The sequence below is a fragment of the Muntiacus reevesi genome, chromosome 1 (assembly GCF_963930625.1).
Source record: "Muntiacus reevesi chromosome 1, mMunRee1.1, whole genome shotgun sequence".
Classification (NCBI taxonomy): domain Eukaryota; kingdom Metazoa; phylum Chordata; class Mammalia; order Artiodactyla; family Cervidae; genus Muntiacus; species Muntiacus reevesi.
Genome location: NC_089249.1, coordinates 151263668 through 151290517, shown reverse-complemented (window position 1 = coordinate 151290517; position 26850 = coordinate 151263668). Strand labels below are relative to the sequence as shown.

The 26850-nt window shown below is 38.1% G+C and overlaps 1 protein-coding gene across 2 annotated transcripts in view; it reads right to left on the bottom strand.

Annotated features, from left to right (window-relative positions):
* NDC1 (NDC1 transmembrane nucleoporin) overlaps positions 1 to 26850 on the bottom strand; it is a 55194-nt gene that overhangs the window by 5560 nt on the left and 22784 nt on the right. Inside the window, exons 10-17 of one of the 2 annotated variants that reach the window (XM_065912689.1) lie at positions 26497 to 26578; positions 23905 to 24063; positions 19398 to 19643; positions 19192 to 19307; positions 17096 to 17146; positions 14647 to 14710; positions 13809 to 13909; positions 547 to 707 (exon numbers count right to left, since the gene is read on the bottom strand). In XM_065912689.1, the coding sequence (XP_065768761.1) occupies positions 547 to 707; positions 13809 to 13909; positions 14647 to 14710; positions 17096 to 17146; positions 19192 to 19307; positions 19398 to 19643; positions 23905 to 24063; positions 26497 to 26578 (980 nt within the window). The other variant, XM_065912698.1, reaches the window with a different exon arrangement.

Genomic DNA, 26850 nt, shown 5'->3' with positions numbered 1-26850 from the left:
GCCGAGCTAGATTATTTCATGAAAAGAAAGCAGTAAACATCAATGAAACTAAATATACACAAGCTTGGCATTTGTGGTTTTCTTTCTGGTTCCGTTTCTGAAGGTGTTATGATCTGTTGCTGTTTTTCCAGCATGATTCACAAAGCACCAAGGACTCATTTATGGAATACTCTGCTCACCCCAAGTCTTGGTTTGCTAACCAAGATGTAATAACAGAATTATTTTTAATATGCTTTTCTGGAGAGTATTCATTTTGCCTTTTTTCTCCCTTAAGGTTATTTTAGGAATTTAAGAAAACAATATATAATTACATTTGCTGCTTTTATAACTTTCTATCCTCTTTTTTTTAATCCATCTGAAAGAAGGTCCCAAAGCTTATACAATAGGCCAATTTTTAAAATGCAAATATTAAATCTAAATCTAAGCTGTTACTTCCCAGTAGAAATCAAGAAGGTCCCCCAAAAATCACTTTCAATTTATGAGCCTTAATTCTCATGCCTGTTTCTCAGGGAAACTCTTAAAAGTGAATAGAAGAGATAAACTTACTTCAGATGTTCACCAAATGTGGTAGTTATCCTATAGATGGCTGTTTTCAGTGATGCTCTGAATGCAAATCTTAATGTTTTATATGAAGTGTCCACCAGGCTTCCTGAAATTCGAGGTGGCTTACTGGAAGCATGAGGAAGCTTGAAGTACTTGTCAACTGACTATATCAAGAAAAAAAGGAAACACATTAGTTCAGACTATCAAAACAGCTAACTCAGTGCAAGGATTAAAGAGATTTCATTTCATATAGATAGATACAGAGATAACACATAGACATATAATAAAGTATTTATTTTGGATCACAGTCGAACGGTTTGAAAAACAGCACAGTCAAGGTTCTGCCACTTCAGCAGTTACCAGGGAAAAGTCCACACCCATCCTCTATAAAGCAGTTATATACTTTTACAGCCTTGAAAATTCAAAAGTGGGAAGTGAAACACAGATGTCCTACTCTGCTTACAATGCATGACAGGTAAGAATACCTTTATTCCGAATCTCAGTCCAAAAAAAGATCAAACTTTATACTTTACATAAGTAAGGTTATTTACAAAACTAGCTTATCTTCCTTTTCAATTCTAGATGATAAAGCATCTATGTGCAAGAATAGATAGGGAGAGTGAACTCACAAGTGAAACTGATTTCATTTACATACTGGACAATGTAAGAAAGAGATTTAAGTAATAACTTTTAAAAGCCAAAGGTAAATATTATAATTTTAAATGCTGGGAAGCCCAAGAATATTGGCGTGGGTAGCCTATCCCTTCTCCAGCAGATCTTCCCGACCCAGGAATCAAACCAGGGTCTCCTGCATTGCAGGTGGATTCTTTATCAACTGAGCTATCAGGGAAGCCCCTTTAAATGCTATAACTATATTAAGAGAAAGGAGAAGAGAAGATTGAGAAGAATAACTGTGTTAATCTACTGCAGCAAGTATAACATCTAAGGTGACAAGAAGCAATAGCATAAGTCTATTATTTATAGTTATGGATGTAAGCACCCAAAAAGTACCTAAGATTCTAGGTAAAATGGCTTCTGCCATCATGTCTTTAATTTCAAGAGTTCTTTTATGTCAATTAAATGATCCTTTTTATTTCAACGTCCTATTTTTGTTTCCAGGATGCAATACCCTCTTTTATTTCTGAGGATTTTTGTGGTTTTTGTTATATTTTGGGGTTTATTTTTGTTTTAGAGTTTCTTTTCCCTCTGTACTCCACTTGGTCTCTATCATCTGTATTGAAGACTTCCCTCGAAACATACTGATCCTTGGCTCATGACTAAGAACAGGACCTTCTAAAGAGCTGGACCAAAAGCTCTGAGTACTAGAAATTACTGATAACAGCTTTCAGTACATGACTGGGGATTATTGACAACAGGCTTCACAACAGGTGATCTGAATGGACTTTTCTTGGGGAGGGGGAGGCGGGGGTCAGGGGGAAGAGTGAGTGCCCAACTCAGTAACTTTAGGTCTTGCTTCTCGATCAGAATTCCCAAAGAAGAACCTGCCAGTACCCTCTCTGGAAGGCCTGGTTCCCAGTGCTCAGGGAAACTGAGTAGGTAACAGAGCTATCGAGCACACCTTAAGCTTTTAGTAGAGTGCCTACAACTATGAACTCTCCCAGTCCAGAGAGCCAGTGCTCCACTCTCTCTAAAGGATGAAGCTTAACTTCTGGAATGAGGGAGAAGCACCTCAGAGAATCTAGGGCTCTAGCTGGGTTTCAACAGCTCTCATACAACCTCCTTGTCTTGGTATCTGTTCCTCAGGCCTTGGTCCCAGAGGTGCTTGGTGCTCACCCCACTACCACCTTCACATTTGCCTCTGGACTCTGCTAAGTTAGTTATCTCAACCATCTGCTCTCCAGCTTTGAAAACTTTGTTGCTGTTGCCTCCTCTCCTATTAATGGATTTATGTCTTTTTAAAAGTACTTTCACTATAGTTTAGCAGAGTTTAGGGGGAAGGAACAAGATTTGATGCATGTGTTCAGTCTGTCACAATAACTGCAAGTCCAATAATTTACTCTTTCAACAGAAACTTGTAAGAGGGATGCCCGAGACTGGGGCATGCTTGAGATAGTCTAGGCAGTATGCAAGACAGTATTCAGTGACATACTTAAGTAACATTAAGTAACACTGAATCACAATGAACACATTACTTCCTTTTCAAATTTCTTATAAACCTAATTAACCCTCTGTATACCAGCAAAATAGTCATCATCATTTTCACCTGGATTCAGTGGACCCTTTTTATAGTCTTTTTACAAAGAATGACAGGATAATATAAAATAACTTTAAAGCAATATAAATAAGATTATAAACATAGTTTCCAGGTTTCAAAGATATAAACACCTGAAGTATGAAATGTTTTTTGAATGCAACTAGCTGCTTATCAGCTATCATGAACAAACCTTGAACATATCCATCCTATAATACTGATTTCAAATTGAAGATATATCTCCAACAGACTCTAGCTTATCATTATCTCTGGTTCTTTTTCTTACATCTGCACCATCAAAACACAATACTTTTAAAAACTTTTGACAGTTCATAATTTTGTTGCAAAGTTCAGCCATTTTTTTGTACCCTAACTGTGCAAAACATTTTCATTCTTAGGTTTATAAAAATGAACTGAAATGATCAATCACATATAAAATTATTTTATTACATGTGACTTTTTTTCATTTCAACATCAACTATTTCCTTCCAATCACTTTTGTATACACCTTTGTATATCTTCAGCATGCATCCATTTAAGAATCATATAAATTTCTAGAGTGCTGTGTCTCTGCATGCATCATCTGATTTATCTAAATAATTATTTAACATATGGGCAATTTTCTCCTTTTTACCATCATGAGTGAAAAATCTTTTAAATCTGAATTAGCAATTGTATTCATTGAAAGCTTAAAAGAAACGATAAAGATGTTTGTTCAGACTATTTATATACCTTTTCTTGAAAGATGATGCAATGCTATATGATTTCATCATTCTGTTTTCTTACTGGTCTTTTTACCACAATTGGAATAACTGATGAGTAATGATGAAATAATTCCTAGGATGATCAAATAGCAAACTGTTTCAAGACACTGGAAATGTAAAATCACTAGGATTCCATAATACATCTCAGATTTTAAAATGGTCGAAAGGGTAATTGTAAAGGAATGAACTTTGTTTTCTCTTTGTTCTTTAAAAGAACTCTAAGAAAGAATGAAAGTCATAAAATATCAATCCTCACAAATAATTGGAATAGCTCAAAAAAATAAATGCCAAAACTTAAATTGGGTCCAACAGACACAAATGTATAAAAGTTACATTGGGGAAGAAAGTCTCAGTATGGAGGTGATGTGTCCTTAACACATTTCTCATCCTCTCTAATCTCCTTTCACAACAAAAGGACAAGAAGGCTTCAGGTTCAGGGACTTCAGCAAAAAGAGCTTAAAATTACTGTCTTTTTTCTTTCATTGTCTTCTCCTCAATACCGAAATCCAGAAAGCCTGACAATAAAACCTAACCTAAGCTGACATAGGTTATTTATATTCTTTATTCCACTTGCTATGAATATTCAGATATTTCATTGGAGAAAAACATTACTGCATCTGATTAAGGGGCTTCTACCTCAGATAGCAATAGCAGTGTTACAAAATATATGATTGTATACCATGTAACATTTTGAAAAATCTTAAAATACCTAAATTTTGAAATAATTTGAGGGTTTGAGATAAGGAACGGGTAGACCTATATCTATTCATAGCAAGTCAAACTAGCTTTCCTTTTACAACAGTGATAATGTTTCCTTTTAAATAAATTTAACTTAAAATACTAAGTAAATAATAGCTCATTTAGGTGGTATATAAATATGACTAAAATTATGACAATAGTGTATGCTAATCAACAGTTAAGGCAAAAACTATGCTGGTAGTATATGAATAACTTGAACCGAGAGAACATTGGTTTATAGTATTTAATGATATGCCCCATGGTTGCCAGAACTGAAGTATCCACTTAATCAGCTATGAGATTAAACAAGTATCTATTGAGCACTCATTTTATGCATTGGTTCCTGCCCTTAAGACTCAGATCACACAACTGGAATATCAAATATCTAGTTAAGAATTATTCCAAACAATGAAGTAAGAGTAACTGGTGAGTATGACACACCACTGAACAATATACTCTGGGAAAAATAAATTCTATGAAGGCCTCACTTTGGCCCTAACAGAAGCCTAAAGAGGGGCTGTACTATGGAAACCGGCACTTTTTGCCCATTTACATTTATACGCAGTAGTATATGCACAAAGGCCACATAAACAGAAAAGTCTAGTTGCTCTTTTCTGATTATTTATCTATCAACATCATTAACAAAAGTCTGCCATGCAGAGCCTTGAAAGTCTCCCTGGTCTCATCTACCTCATTAGAACTGATTCAAATGTATTCTTTTTAATGGCTGAATAATATTCCGTTGTGTATATGTACCACAGCTTTCTTATCCATTCATCTGCTGATGGACATCTAGGTTGCTTTCATGTCTTGGCTATTATAAACAGTGCCGCAATGAACATTGGGATACACGTGTCTCTTTCTGGAGCCTATTATACAGAGTGAAATAAGCCAGAAAGAAAAACACCAGTACAGTATACTAACGCATATATATGGAATTTAGAAAGATGGTAACGATAACCCTGTATGCAAGACAGCAAAAGAGACACAGATGTATTGAACAGTCTTTTGGACTCTGTGGGAGAGGGAGAGGGTGGGATGATATGGGAGAATGGCATTGAAACACATAAATTATATGTGAAACGAATCGCCAGTCCAGGTTCAATACATGAGACCGGGTGCTCAGGGCTGGTGCACTGGGATGACCCTGAAGGATGGAATGGGGAGGGAGGTGGGAGGGAGGGTCAGGATGGGGAACACATGTACACCCATGGAGGATTCAAGTCAATGTACAGCAAAACCAATACAATATTATAAAGTAAAATAAATAAATTAATTAATTAAAAAAAAAAAGAAAGTTCCTGGTCTCAAGGATCCTACTTGTAACCTAGTTAAAAAGAGTTCTGCTCCACTAAAGCCAGAATCCCAAACAAATGCTAAGGATAAGAGTGGACTTTGTTACTGAAAGTCATGATTATGGATCAAAGTTTGTCAAACTGAGCACTACTGACATTCTGGACTGGGCGGTTCTTTCCCGTGGGGCCTGACCTGTGCAGTGCAGGCTGTTCAGCAGCGCCCCTGGCCTCTACACAACATATGCCGTGGCAGCCCCCACTGTGACAGTCAGGCTGTCTGCAGACACTCCTGAACACCTCCTGGGGAACAAAATCACCCTTGGGTGAGGACCACTGCTACAGAATAAGAACAATGTCAGACGATGATAATGAGAGCTAAATTTATTGATTGCAGTTATTTTGTGTCAGGAACTCAGTTAATTGTGATATATATGTATATCATCTCATTTAAATAATAAAATAATTTGCTAATGAAGTCATGTCTGATAACCATTTGCTTCATTTCATTTCATTAAGTATTTACAATAATAGTATCTGCTATTTATTGTACATTATGTATATTATGTACATATTGTACATTTACTTGCCCAGAACCATTTTAAACTCTTCACAGATATTATTTCTAACCCTCATAATATTCCTGCAAGATACTATTTTCATTTTATAAATGAAGATACTAATCTCAGAGAACAGTGGGGCCTTGGGCATCTGTCTGACACTGTCACCCAGACTACTTGCTTACGGTATTGACAGCAGTACTTTCTTTTTAATCTTTAAAAATCTTTTCTCCTGTACAAGAATTCTGTCATACAGCATGGTAATGCTGACAACAAAGTAATAAGAGCTAACATTTGCTGAGCGCTTAACATAAGCTAGGGTTTCCCAGGTGGCACAGTGGTAAAGAATCCACCTGCAATGCAGAAGACATGGGTTCGATCCCTGGGTCGGAAAGATCCCCTGGAGAAGGAAATTGCAACCCACCCCAGTATTTTTGCCTAGGAAATCCTACGGACAGAGAAGCCTGGAGGGCTTCAGTCCGTGTGGTCGCGAAAGGTCGGACACAACTTAGCAATTACAACAACACAACAATAACACGGGCTAGGCACCCTGAGCGCTTCAGTACAAACTAGGATTTAAACACAGGTAGCTCGGCCTCGAGATCTCACACATACACACATTGGCTCTTCTAACCTGCTACAGTCGATATTAAGAAAGGAGGTTAAGAAATACATGGCCTGCCAAGCCCTCGCAGAGGTGACCTGATATGGTAGAAAGGAAAGAACTTCGGGTGTGAAAGCCTGGTTTACAAATTCACCTGACCATTTATTGAGCATGATCTTGAATAAGTCATACCAACAGATATAGATATAGTCTTTTTGAGAGAGATTCAATCATGCAAAATAAGCTTTATTCTAACTTCATGGGATTTTTACAAAAATTAAAGAAAGAACATTTCTTTTGGATTCTAGAAAAGCATAAAAACTGAAAATATATAATATATAAAAATAAATACAGAAATAAAAAATACGATTCTAGAGAAACAAAAACAAACAGTGTGACTTGTGGAAGAATACTGGTCAAGGGTCTCTGGATCTGGGTCTTCAAACTTAAGAGTTTTGGCCCTCAAGAACATTCCTTTCTTCCTCTTCATTCTTCCTTCTAACTTCTGTGTCACTTCCTAAGGGAAGCCTTTCATGACTTCACACCCTTCCTTTTAATCTCCTATTCACAAGCCTAGTTAGACTTGCCTGTTTCATGTGCTTTAATCACTCTGCATTTTTGTACACTGTGGCACTTACACTTACTTGTATGACTTCCTGTTTTACTTTCTGTTACTTATTTGTATGCCTTTCTCTTTGAGGTTACAGAATCGGACACATCTGAGCAACTACCACTTTAACTTTTCAAGCTCCTGGAGGGCAAGAACCATGTTTGTCTTTTCTTATTCTGTATCTCAGCACACGCCGAACTGTTTGATAATTAATATTTACTGAATATATGAATAGTATAAAGGTAATCTTCAAATTTCCAAGTATATCAAAATTTGACCTTTAGGCAATAAGGAAAAAAAATGATAGATAGAACTGATATCCTACATCAAGGTGATAGTGACTCTTCAAAGACTAGAAGTCTTCCTGAAAAGTTTAAAACATACTTTCAAGGATGAAAAAGTGGTTGATGGTTAAACAATGTGACTGTACTTAATGATACAGAACTATACACAAAAAGAGAGCTAAAATGTTGTGTATTTTAAATTTTATATGTGCATTTTAACACAATTAAAAAAACTTTTTTTAATTTAAAAAACCACTCTACCATTTTGGTCCCCAACTTTTTATATTTAAGGACCCTTTTAAAAGACTCTATATATATATACACACACACACTTAGACAGATAGATAACTATGTAGTGGAATTCCATGGCACAGTAACTATTCTCCATCCACTAATGTGGGAAATAATTCCATGAACTCAATAATGCTTTTAAATAAATATGTACTTCAATTAACCAAAACAGTATATAGAAACCTCTAAAAAATAGCTGTAACTATGTCAGACAAACATTAATTATTCAGATGACAGCAATGCATGTATGGATTCATGAACCCACTGTAATATTTGGATCTCCCAGGATGGCTTGGCCCACTATTATTAGGAACAACTGTCCGAGGATATCCATCTCTCCACTTCTTGCCCTCTGAATGGTTTGAAGAATGAAAGGCTCCACCTTTTCTTTCATATTTTGTCTTTAATGACTCAGTAAAATGGCTGAAGTGATTGACAGTGAAAAGTAAAGCAGAAGAACAAAACAGCTCCATATAATTGTTCCTTGTGTATGTGTGTGTGCTCAGTTGTGTCCAACTCTTTGCAACCCCATGGACTGGAGCCCCCCAGGCTCCTCTGTCCATGGAATTTTCCAAGCAAGAATACTGGAGCGGGTTACCATCTCCTACTCCAGGGGATCTTCCCGACCCAGGGATCAAACCTGAGTCTCCTGCAATGCAGGCAGATCCTTTATCGCTGAGTCAACTGGGAAGCCCCGCATACAACTGTTCCTTAGTAAATCCAGAAGCCTGTATTTTATAACTTGCCTTAAATTACAGAGCTATTTAGAACTTATTTTTGTTATTAAGAGCAAGAATCCCTTCTACATCAAAGAATATAAAGCCAAAAACATACAACAGGACTCATATGAGTCACATGACATCCCTGTCTTACAAAACGAAGGGGCTTGTGACTATTATAATTAACTCACATCAGAACTGTCATTTAATTCAGGCCCCAGAACAGAAGCCTTCACCCATCAAACCAACCATGAAGCTATCCAGCAGTCATCCAACAAGCATTTAATAAGTAAGTACCTGTTATTTGCCAGGTACCAGGTCAGATGCTAGGAATACAGAAATAAGACAAGGTCCCTGACTCTACTCGTGTCTGACTCAGTGCAACCCCATGGACCATAACCCATTAGCCTCCTCTATCCATGGAATTCTCCAGGCAAAAATATTGGAGTGGGTTGACTTTCCTTCTCCAGGGGAATCCTCCTGACCCAGGAATCAAACCCGGGTCTCCTGCATTGCAGGCAGATTCTTTACCAGTTGAGCCACCAGGGAAGCCCCGTACTCTGACTAAAGACAATAAAAGTGAACAATGAACATGCAATGTAATAAAATGATAAAATGGGGGTTACAGGTGGAGGCAGAGAAAATGAAAAAAATGTGTTCTAGGCAAAGAAGGAGAGAAAAGGCATCAAGTATAGAGTTAGGTTAAGAAAATAAAATATATTTGGGGCAGGGGTGTAGGAATAGAATAGTCCATGGTAGTTATGAGACTAGAGGGCTTATGGGAAGAACTAGAGAGTGGCTGAAGTCAGAATGAAGGGTCCCTGTTAAGTCCCGAGAGCAAAGGGCCATAGTAATAATTCAGGTCAGGAATGCCAAGGGTCTGAAGTGAGGCTGAAGTAGGAGGGATGGGCAAGAGAAAGGGTAGGTGGTCAGTATGGGATTGACCCCTTAGAGTTTTGCCACATGGGTGCAACTGAAGGACCTGGCAACTAGGAGGTGAAGGAACTGGTAACGAAATGGCTGAAGTGACAGACTATAAGGTGTAACCTGAATAGGGAAAGACGTTATGTGTAGCTAGGGGGGAGCTGAAAAACAAAGGAAGTGAAAATTTTAGCAAAGACAAAGAGAGTGTACAGAAGAAGCAAAGGCATAAAAGGCTGTGCATGGGGGAGACAGGGGCTCTTACATGGCCCACAGATCTATGGATAGAATTCAGGGACCATGAACTCTGGGCTAAAAATGACATGTTTATCTTTACTAAGCTCTAATTAAAATTTAGCAATTCTTTCAATTATGAAACAGTAAATCACAATAGCATTAGTAGTTCCTCCAACTTTGCCACCAACAGAAATCATCAATATTTTCATCATACTAGTGTAATTATCGTTAAATACCATTCATCATATCGTTACTTCAAAACGATGAGTTAGACCCACTGATGCTCAGTCACTTGGTCATGTCTGACCCTTTGTGACCCCATGGACTATGGCCTGACAGGCTCCTCTGTCCACAGAATTCTCCAGGCAAGAATACTGGAGTGGGTTGCCATTTCCTTGTCCATAGACCCACTGATAGACCTTGTTATTTAATGTATTAATGTATCACAAACTTAATACTTTCAAAATTATATTCTAATATAACTGATTTCCTTTCTAATCTGAAAGACTTTATATTTTATGTATTTATTTTTCCCATTATTCTGGGAAAAAGTCCATGGGCCTCATCAAGACTGCTAAAGGGATCTCTGGCACAAAAACATTTAAGGACTCTGGCTTAGAAGCTAGAATCCTGGAGTTTTAAGCTTTGGAGGTGGACAATACACAGGCCGATGAAGCTTGGATGACAGTCAAAGGCTGAGACTGATAACTGTGTAAAAGACTGGCAACAGAACACTCTGACATAAATCACAGCAATATTTTTTCAATCTGTCTCCCAGAATAATGGAAATATAAACAAAAATAAATAAATGGGACGTACTTAAACTCAAAAGCTGTTGCACAGCAAAGGAAACAATAAACAAAATGAAAGACAATCCACAGATTGGGAGGAGACATTTGCAAACGATGTGACCAATAAGGGATTAGTCTCCAAAATCTACAAACAGCTCATGATGCTTAACAGCATCAAAACAAACAACCCACTCAAAAAAAATGGGCAGAAGACCGAAATAGACATTTTTTCAAAGAAGACATACAGATGGCCAAGAGGTACTTGAAAAGATGTTCAACCCAGCTAATTACGAGAGAAACTCAAATCAAAGCTACAATGAGATACCATCTCACACTAGTCACAGTGGCTATCATCAAAAAATCCACAAAAATTAAATGCTGGAAAAAGGGTGTGGAGAAACGGGAAGCCTCCTACACTGTAGGTGGGAATGTAAATTGGTATAGCCACTCTGGAGAACTGTATGGAGATTCCTTGAAGAACTAAAACTAGAGCTACCATATGACCTTGCAATCCCACTCCTGGGCACAAATCCGGAGAATAACATGATCTGAAAAGATACATGCACCCCAGTGTTCACTGCAGCACTCTTTACAACAGTCAAGACATGGAAGCAACCTAAATATTCATCGACAGAGGAATGGATAAAGGAGATGTTGTACATACATAAATGGAACATTACTGAGCCATTAAAAAGAATGAAATAATGCCATTTGCAGCAATATGGATGGACCTAGAGACTTACTTATTGAGTGAAGTAAGTCAGAAAAAGAAGAAATATTATATGACAGCCCTTATATGTGGAATCTAAAATGAAATGATACAAATGAACTTACTTACAAAAGAGACTCAAGAGACTTTGAAAATGAGCTTATGGTTGGTTGCCCAAAGAGAAGGGGAAGGTGAAGGGAGAATTAGGGAGTTTGGGGTGGACATGTACACACTGCTATAGTTAAAATGGAGAACCAACAAGGACCTAGTGTATAGCACATGGAACTCTGCACAATGTTGTGTAGCAGCCTGGCTGGGAGGGGAGCTTAGGGGAGAATGGCTACATGTACATGTAAGGCTGAGTCTCTTCACAGTTCACCTGAAACTAGCACAACATTGTTAATTGGTTATTCCCCAGGACAAAGTAAAAAGTTAGAAAAACAAAAAACAGTGAGAAAGTCAAAGTGTAGGATAAATGTGGACACTGACTCACTCACGACACTCAACCATGGGATATGGGGTAGAAAGACTGCAAGGTAGTTTGCAAAATCTGATGACTGTAGAGCATGACCAAAAGGGCGACTGTGATGTTGTCTTGGGGAGAACAGATGCCACAAGCCTCGCAAGGAGCGGTTTCTGTTCCATTTAACACTTCCCAAACTCTCAAAAATATACCTTTGCCTCTTTCTCCTCTGCCCCTCAAAAGTATTTTCCATTCAGCTCCTGTTTAAAAGTAAAAGAGCTTGAGCCTTCAATAAATCTGTAATTCATACCTTCCTAATCAAAGGTAAGAGTGACTACAACCAAATAAACAAATTTGCTTTCCTTATCATACCTAGCCATAATCAACTATGAAGAATTAAGAGTTTTGATGGTGAGGAGTTAAGAAAGTAATTTTGGTGCAGAATAGCTCTAGGGCAATGTGATCCTTGTGAAATCAACTGTTTCAACCAGCATTTTTTTAAAAATGAAATGGAAAACATTAGAGTAGAACGAGTGGAAAACATCAGAATGAAGCACAAAATAAAAGGTAAGCACTGTTCTAAGAATCTTTTATTTGTTACACACACACACCCCCCTCTATATTCTGAGTCTAATGTACTACATATCATAGTCTAAAAAGTTTGAAAGTTACAGTTCTAAAAGTAGAGCCATTCTCTCTGAAGGAAACCCTATGTAAAAATAAAAGCCCAGCAAAAGACGGTAGACAAGTTTGGAGACTGGATCTGCAGCTTTCCCTGAGGCCTATTCCACTGCTAATGCCCTGCAGTGAGATCACATTCATGTCCCAGCTCTGCCACTAAGATGTGTGTGAGATCTGAGGTAAGCCACTGCACTACCAAGTCCCTTTCATGCCTAAGACAGGGCCAAAACATCTCCACTTTACTTCACAAGATAGACTTGAAGTTCAAAAAAATAATGAAATGAATTCACTCTGCAGACTAGGGAACATTGTACTGTTGTTTTATTTTAAACTACACAACCAGAGTGATTAAAAAAAAAGGCTATGCTATGAGTACCAAAGATATACCCATAATCATGGTCACCCTAATGTGCAGTTAGATAAGCCAAATAGTAGAAGTTGTGCAAACAGCAGAAAATTCTTTCTTTACAGTAAGGTAGTTGGGAAGTGAATGCAAATACTAAAACTATCCACGGGTATATAAATGTCTCAAATAACATACATGAGAAAGTAGGCACAAAAAGGACAAAGTGAAGGAAAAAAATCACTGGTTCTGACGTGTAAAACTTTCTAAGAGGTAAAATGAACTGAGATTTGAAGAAAGGAAGAGTGAAGCTTGTTTTCTCTCATATCTTAAATTGCTTCCCAAGACCCAAAGATGCACCAGCTGTTATCCCTCAAACCTAGTTCAGAAATACTTCCTCCAGAAAACCCGTACACCCAAGCCCCTAGCTTCAAATGTCCCCAGCCCTCATTATTAATACACCTCATCTGACACAGAACTAACAATAAAGGCAGTGAAAACATATCACCTGACACGAAGTCAGGAAAGGCAGCCTAATGAAAAACAAGAAGCATATATTTTATTTTTCTTCCTTTAAGCCTGGAACTAAAAAGACCTGTCAGTTTAAAACTATGCACCCAGCCTCGTAGCAGGAATCCATTGGTCCCAGCTCTATCTTCTTAAGCCTCCAGTCGATACGTAACCTCTTATTTACACAAGTAACTTAACTACAGGTCACTTTCAGAAGCTACAAATTATGTAAGGATACAAACCTATAGTACTGAACAGAATTCCAATACCCTAAATAATCTGATTAATACCAGAGGTATGTCCTACAGGTTTAATATACCTTCTCTGTTACAATAAAATTAACACTTATAAGTGAATTAAAAATCTGTCTTCCTAGTCTGTCTTAGACTGTAAGTACCTGACGGTGAGAAGTACAATTATTTTGACTTCCAACATGTTTTTCGTTACTCAATGTGAAATATAAGAAACAAACTGAAAAAGCTAGGCAGGGGGAGAAGACAGGACCTCTACTTCCACCCAGTCCACATATTGCCTACCTCTTGCAGCGTCAGAAAAGTATTAAGAATAGCTGGTAGTGTGGTCTGGACTACGCCAAATCTATCTTCTGTAAATGATGCTGCTACTAAGTGAGACAGACCTCGAGGGGAAAAGAAGAAACAAGTTAAAAGTTAAAAATTAGGCAAATCTACTTGCAATACATCTATTTGAGGAAGAATTAATATTCTGAATGTATAAAAGTCTAAATAAAAAAGGGAGTAATAGTATAGAAAAAGAGGCAAAGGGATGGAAAAGGTGCTGAACTGTAATAGTCTTCAATAAGATGAATCTGACTTATGTTCTAATAGAAAAAAGTTTTTTTAAATACTGTATTTGGCAGTGATAAAGGCTAAGAAAACAAAGCCTGATAAGGGGACAAAGTAAGGATACTTTTCATAGGGTGGTCAGGAAAGGCCTCTCTGAGGAAGTGTCATTTAAACATTGAGAAGGTGGTATCTGTAAGATGAAAAGAAATAGTTCTTTAACAACTAAACCTAAGCTAAATATGTTTAAATACATCAAGCAAGTTACATCAACATAAGGCAATGGTTAAAAAACAATCTATTAATTGCAATTTTTTTGAAGTAGAGAAAGAGATGCAAGAACCCCAGGCTCAGTTTCTCCATTTATATACAAGGAAAATTAAATTAAAATAAATTAAATTAACTAAATTAAAATAAACCTAAATAAGAAAAATTTATCTATATAAAACAAACACATAAAAATGTATCTGAAAATTCAAAGATTGAGATCAAAGTCCAGAACTGATCTTTCATTAAATACCTCAATATTTAATGAATAAATAAATCATTGTTGCAACTCACTGAGACTACTTACCTTCTAATGCCCAAATATGCATTTGGGCATCTGAAAACACAGCCTGAATAGAGGCCTCTGGGTGCTGAAATACAACAAAAACATTTAAGTCAGTTGCCCAGAAATTATCATTTCATCTAATCAATCACGTAAACTAAAATAATAAAAGCTGCCTGTTAAGAGCTAAGACCTGAAATTCTTACACATCATGATTTAACTGCAATAAAGCATCCTGCTACAACTTACTGTGTGACTCCAGCCAAGTATCTAAATCTCTATGTGCCTCAGCTTCTCATTTAAAATAAGTTATATTCCCTCAACCCACCTCAGAGCATTAACACAGAAATCATTCAAGAGAATGGTTGCATGCATGCTCAGCTGCTCAGTCGTGTCCAACTCTTTGCGACTCTAGAAAGCATAGCCCACCAGGCTCCTCTGTCCACGGAATTTTCTAGGCAAGAATACTGGAGTAGGTTGCCATTTCCTTCTCCAAGGGATTGAACCCGCCTCTCCTGCATTGCAGGCAGATTCTTTACCGCTGAGCCCCCAAGGAAGCCCAAAGAGAATGGCTACGAATGCTTTAAAAAAAAAAAAAGTACTGCCTAAGTAAGTATATACTACCTCTCCTAAAGTGTCTACCCTCAACCCCACTACAAAGAAAAAACACCACTTAACAGTCTTTAGTACAGCAAGGTATTGTGATGCGAGCCAACAACTGGCCTGTGTAAGTGGCTACCGTAACACAGCCAGTGAAGCCCATCCACAACGACAACATGTTACATCTTCCACATTAAGCAGTGGGGTCTACAACTCCTTATCCCACAGCAGACACACCTGCAAAACCAGAATCTAAGGTGGCCATTCACTTCCAAGGAAAAAGGAGATCTCATTCAGCTTCTGCTCTGCCACTTACTGGCTATGGGCCCTCAGGGTAGCCACTTGACCCCTCTGAGCCTCAAGCTTCATTCTCTATAAGAGGAGGCCAAAAAGACACCTCACAGGAATGCTGTCACAATTAAATGAGGGGACAGTTTTTCCAGTAGTCGTGTAGAGATGTCAGAGATGGACCATAAAGAAGGCTGAGTGTCAAAGGATTGATGCTTTTGAAATTGTGGTGCTGGAGAAGACTCCTGAGAGTCCCTTGGATAGCAAGGAGATCAAATCAGTCAATCCTAAAGGAAATCAACCCTGAATATTCACTGGAAGGACTGATGTTGAAGCTCCAATACTTTGGCCACCTGATGTGAAGAGTCAACTCACTGGTAAAGACCCTGATGCTGGGAAAGACTGAGGGCAGGAGGAGAAGTGTGTGACAGAGGATGAGATGGTTGGATGGCATCACCAGTTCAGTGGATATGAATTTGAGCAAATTCCGGAAGAAAGTGAAGGACACAGAAGCCTGGCATGCTGCAATCCATGGGGGTGGCAAAGAGTCGGACACAACTTATCGACTGAACAAGTGAAAGGAGCATGGCACACGAAAGACAAATGGTAAGTTTTCTTCCCATCCTTCTGAAACAAAGCTCTGAAGTAAAACTTCAGACAACTCCTCTTTCTCTTGGTAGATGAGACACCTTTCTCAGGGGTCTGATGGTTTTCCCAGGGCTCTAATGGAGAGGCTACAGATTATTTCTGGCAAACATTCTCGCTAGTTGCATGGATATTCCCTGCTACCACAGTGAAAAAAGTTTCAAGAACTTGAAAGGATTCTTTGCTGTATGTATCTATATTCTACCAGAGTTACTCAGATCTCTCTCACCACCAGAGTAGGATCCTCAAAGAATAAAATGAGGAATGTATGCCAATACAGACTTTCACTTCAAGACATTAATACGAGTGCGCTATTAGTTAATAATGCAGTATCTGCAAAAACAGAAAAGCTAGATTAAAATAATTAAAACAAAAATTCTTTCCCCTACACATGGGCAAAGGTTTTCTCATCAAAGGATTAACTGACACACAACAGCTGTAGCAGTGAAAACAGGAATGAATCTTTAGCTTCTACCTCTGAGATTTACTCCCCTACAGCAGCTGGGGCAGCTACAGATAAGCTGGAAAGCCATTTAGTTTGTGGCCTAAATTACAACTTTAATCCAAAACCAGTTTAACACCTGCAGTCTAACCCAGTTATCTCTCTTCTGAACACCAAAATGGCCACAACGATGTCAGCAGGACAAATGAGCCATGAAGGATTTGCTCACTTTGCAGGAAGGGGCCACACCTTGGCACAAAGCTGCCTGCAGTCAAGAGACCCAGAAGGCCACTAGAGCCCAGCCTTGGGAAGTCACTGATGGGAGATGTGTGTCTAGGTCAGGTACTGTTTAAAGGGGGGTTTAGTGAAGCATGATGCCAAGCTGTTTGGCTTGCTAGGATCAAGCTAAATATTGAGGAGTCTAATCCTATTTGCTACTTCACTTCTTATTTTGTTTTCTCTCCCCCCACTCCCAAAGTTATAACTACATATGCTTACCTTACTGAAAAAATACATTATCAGCACTCGTTTTGATAAGAAATTCTTAACCTGATACGGAAAAAAAGGTAAGAATTATCACATGAACAGTTCGATGCTACTTAAATATAATATTACACATTTCCAGGTTCTTCCGGACACTAACTTAAATGAAACACATCACACTTTACAAAGAAAGTAAGGTAAACCACATAAGTAAATACCTTTGTACTATAAATTGGATAACCAAGACAGGCCAGCTAATCTAAACTGGACTCCCATGTACACATGTCTAGTCCTCAAATTAGAGCCCTGTCATAATCAAAGAGTAGTTCTGGTGATATTTCCTAAAACCATATTCTTTCTCAATTCTCTACAACTACCCTACCCTTTAACCTCTTAATATTAATGCCAAAAAAGACCACATTTCCTCTACAAAAAAAAAAAAGATCTTAAGACAGAAGTGGTTTTCTACTAGTTGACATTTACAAGGAAAATAATTTTCTCAGTATTAAGTTAAAAGCTACATAACCCAACTGACTTGAAAGTAAATTCATGACACAGCAGTATTTACACACATGGAGCCACAGGTGATCCTGAAGTTTCGTAAAATGCCTTCAGTTCTGTCCTCTCTATTAACTGAGCATTCTATCAACAAACATGTTGTTATTTCTCCCATCTTAAAAAATAAAACCTTTCCCTGGCCTCTCAACATCCCCCAGCTATTAGCCCATTTCTCTGGTCCCCTTACAGTCAATCTCCTTGAAAGATTTAGCTTCTCTGTGTCTTCCAATTCCTTTCCCAGTCTCTCTGGAACCCATGCCAGTCAGGTATTTGCTGTTACTACTCCACCCAATAGTTCTTGTCAAGGACTCAATGACCTCCATATTCCTAGCATACCAGTTCATTTTTAGTTTGAACCTCATGCTTCTTTTCAGACATAGCAGCATCTTTTCTTTTCAGCAGCAACTGACACTTCTGTCTGAAACACCCTTTTCTGGGTTCTTTCTCACCTTAATGGTGCTGGGTCTCCTTTGCTATTCCTCCTCACCTCCCAGACTTTGTCATCAAAGGGTTCCAGTTCTTGCATCTCTTTTCTTCTATATCTACACTCTCTAAAAATTTTCATGGAGTCTATGGCTTTCATGCTCTGATGACTTCCAAAATTTCAATTCTAACCTGGACTTTCCCCTAGACTCCAGATACATGTCTAATATCTTCTTCAGTATTTTCACTGAATTGTCTTGTATCTCAAAATTGCTATGTCTAAAATGAGACTCATGATTTCCCTACCTCGCCTCTATCACATCTCTTTTCCAGAATCATCAGTAAGTTGCAACTCAATAAACTGCAACTACATTGTTTCAGATCCTCAGGCTAAAAGCTTCAGAATCAACACTGATTCTTTCACACCACAACTAAACCATAAGCAAATCCTATCATACGTATCTTCAAAATACACCCCGACTTTGATCACATTTTACAGTCTCCACCACCACCACTCAGGTCATCCAGATACCGTCATCAGGTCACCAGATTACCTTAACAGCTTTACTACTGTCTCTCTGCTTCCACTCCTGCCCCCTGAGGGTCTAGTCTCAACACAGCAGTACTTTCAAAATGTAAGGTTACATCATGTCATTCTTGTGGGTAAAACCATGCAGTAGTCATCCATCTCATTCAGAGAAAATTTCAGTCTTTACAACAGCTAATGAACCTGACAAGCTGCTCCAGGTGCCTGCTACCTCATCTCACCACCCAGAACTATAATACACGTGCTTGCTCAGCTATCTGCCCTCACAAGAATGTAAACATACAGTCAGGGACTTTTGTTTGCTGTTTTCCCAGTATCTAAAAACACACACAGTATATATGAAGAAATTAATAAGTATCTCTTAAATGAAAGAATTCATAGATCAAAGGCATTGCATTAGGTTAAGCCATATGAACTTGTAATTTGTACAACTCAAAACCAAATACTAGTAATTTCATATGGGTCAATTTAATATATGAAGCATTCCCAAAGTTCTATTTATTCCTGATGGCTTACTTATGTGACATCCTTGATGTTCTCAATGCTATATGTAAATACAAATCCTATACCCATATCATCCTACCTGTTCACGTTTATTCTGAATCCATGAATAAATCACATTGGGTTGTCTCACTGTCTTACCCTCAGCACTAACAGAGGTAGATGGAGAAGGATTAGAAAATTCAGTCATTTGCTGATCTACAAAAAAAACCAAGAAGGCAAAAACTTAGGCTATATGATTCTCTGCAACTATGACATTTCAAATTTTAGAAAATAAACAGTCCTCACCAGAAGCTGAAGTCCATAATCTTGGTCCTCTTCTTGTGAGCTGAGGACTTTGAGGTGACCCATAGCTTGTGTTTACATCAAAAATTCCAGCCATCCGGTTCACTACACTAGAGCCAAATGGGGTGGCCAGGGGACTTGCAACATCAGGTGTAGATAATTTTGAGGAGAACAGTGATGTCTTAATTAATGATGGCATTGAAGGCCGAGGCATCTGGCTAGATTTGGGGGTCTGAAACGCAGTTTCTTCTGTAAAAGAACAGATGAAGTGCTGAGAAGAGGCAATCTGATCAAAGTAGGCCAGAGTGGAGGTTCTCAAATTTTACACATCTCAATTCTTTGCTTAACTCATTTAACCAAGGCTCAGTAGATTGTTTCCATAAAGGTTTACAATTTCAGCACCCATATTTTACTACTGCATCTTGGTGACCGCTTAAGGAGCTTTATACATCTTTTTCTGTCAGACTGGTTCAGCCTCTCTCAGTTTTTTACCCTAAACAGATATCTTCATCTTCAAGGTCAATTTCTCCAACTCTAAGCTGCACTGAATGAACTTATATTTTATTTTTAAATGGCAACACTATATTGCATTAGTATATGCCCGGGGTTACTGTATATTCTTACTGTAACCATTACTTGGCTAAATCAAATCTATAGTGTGAAAATGTACAGAGCACTAACCTTATCCCATTTTCCCTAGAGTTCTTTAAAGTTAACAAAAGTCGCACCAGTGATTAACTTGTCCAGGATATTCAAAAATTATCTTATAACTCTACCAATTATAGAGTCTCTTGTACAAAAATAACATCTTTCTGCCACTCCAACACAAAGACAATAAATTATACTAGTATTCTATCTTTTTAATAAAACTGGCATAAGACACTAAACATTTATAAGAACCAAATTTTCACTACATGACTTTTTAAGGGTAAATGACAATAAGAAATAGCTAAAGAATCAATTTAAAGATTAAAACTGGTGGGGTTTTTTTTTAACATTTTTTTAAAAATTCTATTTATTTGACTTCACCAAGTCATAGTTCCCACACTCAGGATCTTTGATCTTCATTGCAGCATGTGGGATCTACTTCCCCAAACAGGAATTGAACCCGGGCCCCCTGAATTGGGAGCGCAGTCCTAGTCACTGGACTACCAGGGAAGTCCCAAGATCAGTGCTTTTAAGTTTTGTACTTATTCCTCAAATTAAAGGCAAATTCTGACTGATGGAATATGACAACAATTTAAAGAAATGACTAATCCATATTTGCTCAGACCCAGGATCCCCCCAACTCAGAATTACAATGATCTTTCTAAAATGCTAATTTAATGAAACTATAACTATTCAAATTCTCTAATGGCTCCACACCTTTACAGGACCAACTTTAAACTCCTCCTTTCATTATCACGCATCATCCTACTCATTCAGACTTCCTTTTAATAGTTACACTGTCTTGTCATCGTTTGTGTGCCTCCCACTAAAAGGTCAGGTCCAAGAATGTTTCTGCATCTTTCATTCTTTGGTAGTGCTTGGTACATAGCAGGCATTCAGTAAATACTTGTTGAATAAATAAATGCTAATTTGAATGTTGACAACATCTGAAACACAGCAGAATTTTTTAAAACCTGACATTCATGAACTTATCTAGATCACTTCTCTTCTGCAATCTCTTTGTGTGTGGTCTATGAAGCCAGCAGAATAATGAAATCAAAGTCAGAGATATGTTTCCTTTGGCCCATATACTGATTTTTTTACATATCAAGATTAGTCGTCAATGTAAAAAGTGGTAGATTTCCCCCAAAACTTCTTCAGCTGTCTCTTTAAAAGAAGAAAAGAAAAAGACAGGAAGTTCAGATTGTTGTTGTTCAGTTACTCAGTCCTATCTAACTCTTTGCAACCCCATGGACTGCAGTACACCAGGCTTCCCTGTCCATCACCATCTCCTGGAGTTTGCTCAAACACATGACCATCGAATCAGTGATGCCATCCAACCATCTCATCCTCTGTTGTCCCCTTCTCCTCCTGTCTTCAATCTTTCCCAGCATCAGCGTCTTTTCCAATGAGTCGGCTCTTCGAATCAGCTGGCCAGAGTATTGGAGCTTCAGCATCAGTTCTTCCAATGAATATTCAGGATTGATTTCCTTTAGGATTGACTGGTTTGATCTCTATGCTGTCTAAGGGACTCTCAAGACTCTTCTCCAGCACCACAGTTCAAAAGCATCAATTCTTCAGCGCTCAGCCTTCTTTATGGTTCAACTCTCACATCTATACATGACTACTGGAAAAACCACAACTTTGACTATAAGGACCTTTGTCAGCAAAGTAACGTCTCTGCTTTTTAATATGCTATGTTTGTCATAGCTTTTCTTCCAAGGAGCAAGTGTCTTTTAATCTCATGGCTGCAGTCACCATCTGCAGTGATTCTGGAGCCCAAGAAAATAAAGTCTGTCACTGTTACGATTGTTTCCCCATCTATTTGCCATGAAGTGATGGGACTGGATGCCATGAATTAGTTTTTTGAATGTTGAGTTTTAAGCCAGCTTTTTCACTCTCCTCTTTCACCTTCATCAAGTGGTTCTTTAATTCCTCTTCACTTTCTGCCATAAGGGTGGTGTCATCAGCATATCTGAGGTTATTGATATTTCTCCTGGCAATCTTGATTCCAGCTTGTGCTTTATCCAGACTGGCATTTCACATGATGTACTCTGCATATAAGTTAAATAAGCAGGATGACAATATACAGCTTTGAAGTACTCCTTTCCCAATTTGGAACCAGTCTGTTGTTCCTGGTTCTAAGTGCTGCTTCTTGACCCACATCTAGATTTCTCAGGTGACAGGTAAGGTGGTCTGGTATTCCCATCTCTTCAAGAATTTTCCAGTTTGTTGTGATCCACACAGTCAAAGGCTTTAGAACAGTCAATGAAGCAGAAGTAGATGTTCTTCTGGAATTCTCATGCTTTTTCTGTGATCCAGCAGATCTTGGCAATTTGATCTCCGGTTCCTCTGCCTTTTCTAAACCCAACTTGTGTATCTGGAAGTTCTTGATTCACATACTGTTGAAGCCTAGCTTGAAGGATTTTGAGAATTACCTTGCTAGCATGTGAAATGAGTGCAATTGTGCGGTAGTTTGAACATTCTTTGGCATTCTTTCTTTGGAATTGGAATGAAAACTGATGTTTTCCAGTCCTGTGGCCACTGCTGAGTTTTCCAAATGTGCTGGCATATTGAATGCAGCACTTTCACAGTATATTCTCTTAGCATTTGAAACAGCTCAGCTGGAATTCCATCACCACCACTAGCTTTGTTCATAGTGATGTTTCCTAAGGCCCACTTGCCTTTGTACTCCAGGATGTCTGGCTCTAGACGAGTAATTACACCATCATGGTTATCTGGACCGTTATGATTTTTTTTGTATAGTTCTTCTGTATATTCTTGCCACCTTGTATTAAGATCTTCTGCTTCTGTTAGGTCCATACCACTTCTTTTGTCATGCCCATCCTTGCATGAAATGTTCCCTTGATATCTGCAGTTTTCCTGAAGAGATCTCTAGTCTCTCCCATTCTACTGTTTTCCTCTGTTTCTTTGCACTGTTGACTTAGGAAAGTTTTCTTACCTCTCTTTGCTATTCTGTGGAACTCTGCATTCAGATGGGTATATCTTTCCTTTTCTCCTTTGCCTTCTGCTTCTCTTTTTTTCTCAGTTATTTGTAAGGCCTCCTCAGACAATCATTTTGCATTTTTGCATTTCTTCTTCTTGGGGATGGTTTTGATAATTGCCTCCTGTACAATGTTACAAACCTCCAGTATCAGAAGTTCAGATACTGGGTCCAAATTCTCACATGGGAACCATGAATCAAAGCTAACCCATAGTTTTCCAATTCAGATGAAGCCTATGCCCCCAAGTTTACCATGGTCCTCACCCAGCTAGTTCTGCCCATTTTCTTGAAATGCCTGGTTCCCAAAGCATCAGAACATTAAGTGTTTTTCTCAGTCTTACATTCCTAAGTATCACCTACTTAAGGTGTTTCATGAAATAGCACAGGTTTCTCCACCTCTACTTCTTCCTCTTAGCTTTCATCTTTCGAACATTTAGCTACCTTAAAACAATTAATGTGACACCCCCATCCCTAAATCACTGAGTCACTTCAGCTGCTTTTCTCTGGCACTCCAGCAATTTTTTACCTCTGGGATACTGCAATCAGAACAGCATCCACTACTACTTGTAAAGATTCACTTGGCTCTGTATTAGGGTAAACTGAAGTATTCTGTTTAATGACAAACATGTGTTAGCCTTTTTAACACTACCACCACAATGAACTTAATTTTTTCAATCTACAATGATACTAAGGCTGCCTTCTTGGTTCAGGTTCAATATCCCATACACTGGATCAATTCTGCCTAAAAATATATACTTCACACTTACATACAATCTAATCCTTAGACTAACTACTGTTATCTTTCTTATGAAACAGAATGTAAGTGCTTTCCCCTTTCTTAGTAGTGTACGGAGTTACCTGGAGAATTCAATTGCTTAGCTTCCACTGGGTACGATGAAGACATCACTCTCCCATTTGTAGCAGCAGCTTCTTGGCAGAGCACAAGTTTCTGAGTCATATCATTTAAAAGATTCAAACACTCTCTTGAAATAGCTGTCCAGTTGTGGGGATGTCCACCTAAGAGGTCCAAATACCAGCTTTTAAAATGAGGATAATCTTATAGTATCCTCTCAAAATGGGGAGAAATATCAATGAGAAATGCTTATTACACTTTGCAGTAGGGCCCACTTTTCTACTATTAAGTCATTATTTATACTCAAGCCATCTAGTAATAGAAATTCAATAAATATCTGGGTGAAATAATTTTCCTAAAAGTCTACAAAACAAAATTTGCTATTTTACCATTAAAAAAAACAAAAACACAACTGTCAAATTGATTGCTAAAATAAAGCCAAACACGGGAACACAATTTGAGTGAAATAGACCCAGGTTACTTCACTAGCAATACTGAACAGACCAAAGACTAAGACACTGACCATGTCTAATGAGATGCACCCCATGGCCCCCAGTGACCTCTAAACTGCTGTGGCTGACCTACTGTGCTTCCTTACATTTCCATTTGCAAAAGAGCCCTTATTTGCTATTGTATCTACAGAAGCAACACATTATTTGATAGTGATCATACTTTATACTTAGAGGGTTTATGAATCTGCTATCCTACTAATTTAAACTACTGTGATCCACACTCTTAATTCTTCTCACTATCTTTTGATTTCTAAAACCTTTATCTCCTATAGCTGTCATGTAAAATCAACTGTGCTTCACTGTGTGTTCAGAACAGCAGAGGAATCCACTGAAAACTGGTGTCTCCATCCTGGGTGCCAAATAAATCATTCTCTCTTCACTTAGGTCCCTCCTTAAATCTTTCCCTCTATTTACAGCTCAAAAGAGAAATACCACTTAACCTGAAAACAAACACAACACTTCAACAATAGGCCCCAGGATGTTTTATTCTGCTGTAACTTAGGACCACAAACTATTTCATGGTCCAATTACATTTTTTTCTTCCAGTTTTGAGATATAACTGACACATAGCATTGTATCAGGTTTAAGGTATATACAGCCTAATGATTTGACTTCCACACATCATGAAATGGTAATCACGGTAAGTTTAGCAAACATCAATCAGCTCTGACAGATACAAATTAAACACATAGGAAAAAAAACCATTTTTCCTTGTGATGAAAACTCTTAGGATTTACACTCAATATCTTTCATATATAATATACAGTGGTGTTAATTATATTTATCATATTGCACATACATCCCTAGTACTTACTTCTCTTATAACTGAGTTTGTGCTTTTTGATTGCCTTCATTTAATTCTCTCTCCTCTACCCTTCACCTCTGGTAACCACAAATCTGATCTCTATCTCTCTGCCCAGTTAATAATATGTCCTTTGGCAGAGAACAGGCCACCTCGTTACAGTTTACTTGAATATCTGGTGAAAACATTTAGTGTACAGGGAATTCTTAAGTAAACCTAAGCCTACTAGAAAAGAATTGCTACAGTTAATTTTCATAGCATCAGCAGTGGATTTTTTTCATACTGGGAAAGAGTGAGGGCAAAAGGAGAAGGGGAGAACAGAGGATAAGACGGTTAGATGGCATCACCAACTCAATGGACATGAGTTTGAGCAAACTCAGGGAGATAGTGAAGGACAGGGAAGCCTGATGTGCTGCAGTTCATGGCGTCACAGAGAGTCGGATATGACTTGGTGACTGAACAACACAAAAGGAGATAAATATAAATATAAAATTTATATTTTTATATAACTAGATTTTATTACCATGTAGCATGTAACTATAGGTTTATTTTATAATGTGGGAATTGACAAGTTTGGCCAAATAATGAAAAGTTTATTAGAGAGATATAAAGCCACCCAGTTCTGTCCCCACTTGTGCTGGGCTGGAAGGTTTTCGTTCTAACAATTAGGCGGAGCATTACTGGCACAGCTGCAACCTTGAGGAGCTTGGCAAGTAACAATGGAGAATTGTTCCATAGTTGCTAAGAGCATCCTTAGACAGATCACCATCAAATTTAGTTCCTTTTCACTCCTTTTTACAGGAGGCAAAGGAGCATGGCCAGAATAGGGAGCTCTGCACTTAAGAGTCAAGCAACAGAATTTCTTAAATCCAACTCTTGACATTAACTTTATTAAGCCACTTAATCTCTCGAGACTTAGATCCTCTATCAGAGTATCAGACCACGTGGTTTTTAAGACCCTTTGTAGCATTAAAACTTCCGGGATTCTTAAACTGTACCTTTCTGCTCTGAAACTGTCAGCCTACCTCACAATTTCTCTAGGTGAAGGGAAGAGGGGGGCTAAAGGAAATAACATAAGAGTTGAAAAATACTTTCCCTAGAAACGTAATTTTTAACCACAACAATGTGAACACTTAGCTGTATAAGATTCAAATCGATACTTTAACAGACTCACTGATGTGTGATGTTTTAATAAATACATCTCACTCACCAAAAATTTTAAGTAGATTGCTTTCTGCACACACATACTCAATTCCTATTAGGTCTATTACTTTTAGCAATACCTGGTTGGCTAAGGCTAAAAACTTCTTGTCTTCGTGAAGGAGAGTATTGAGAAAGCAACATCAGGTCCTGCAGGGCCAAATACTGAAAGGAAAGAAAATACACATTATTTAATTTTTTTACCCTCTATATAAAATCTTATGGGGCTCAACACTACATATCTAAGGGGAAATCAGCTAAAATTTTTCATGAAGGAAAGACTTTTCAGAACCATAACTTTTCCTTCAAGACTTTCACTTCCCTGCCTCTACCCTCCGTAGGCTACCCTAGTCACTATGGGCTCCAGCTACCAAGGAACTACAGAAAGGAACTGTTCCTTTCCACCCTGTGGTGGGAAACATAAAACATCACTGCCT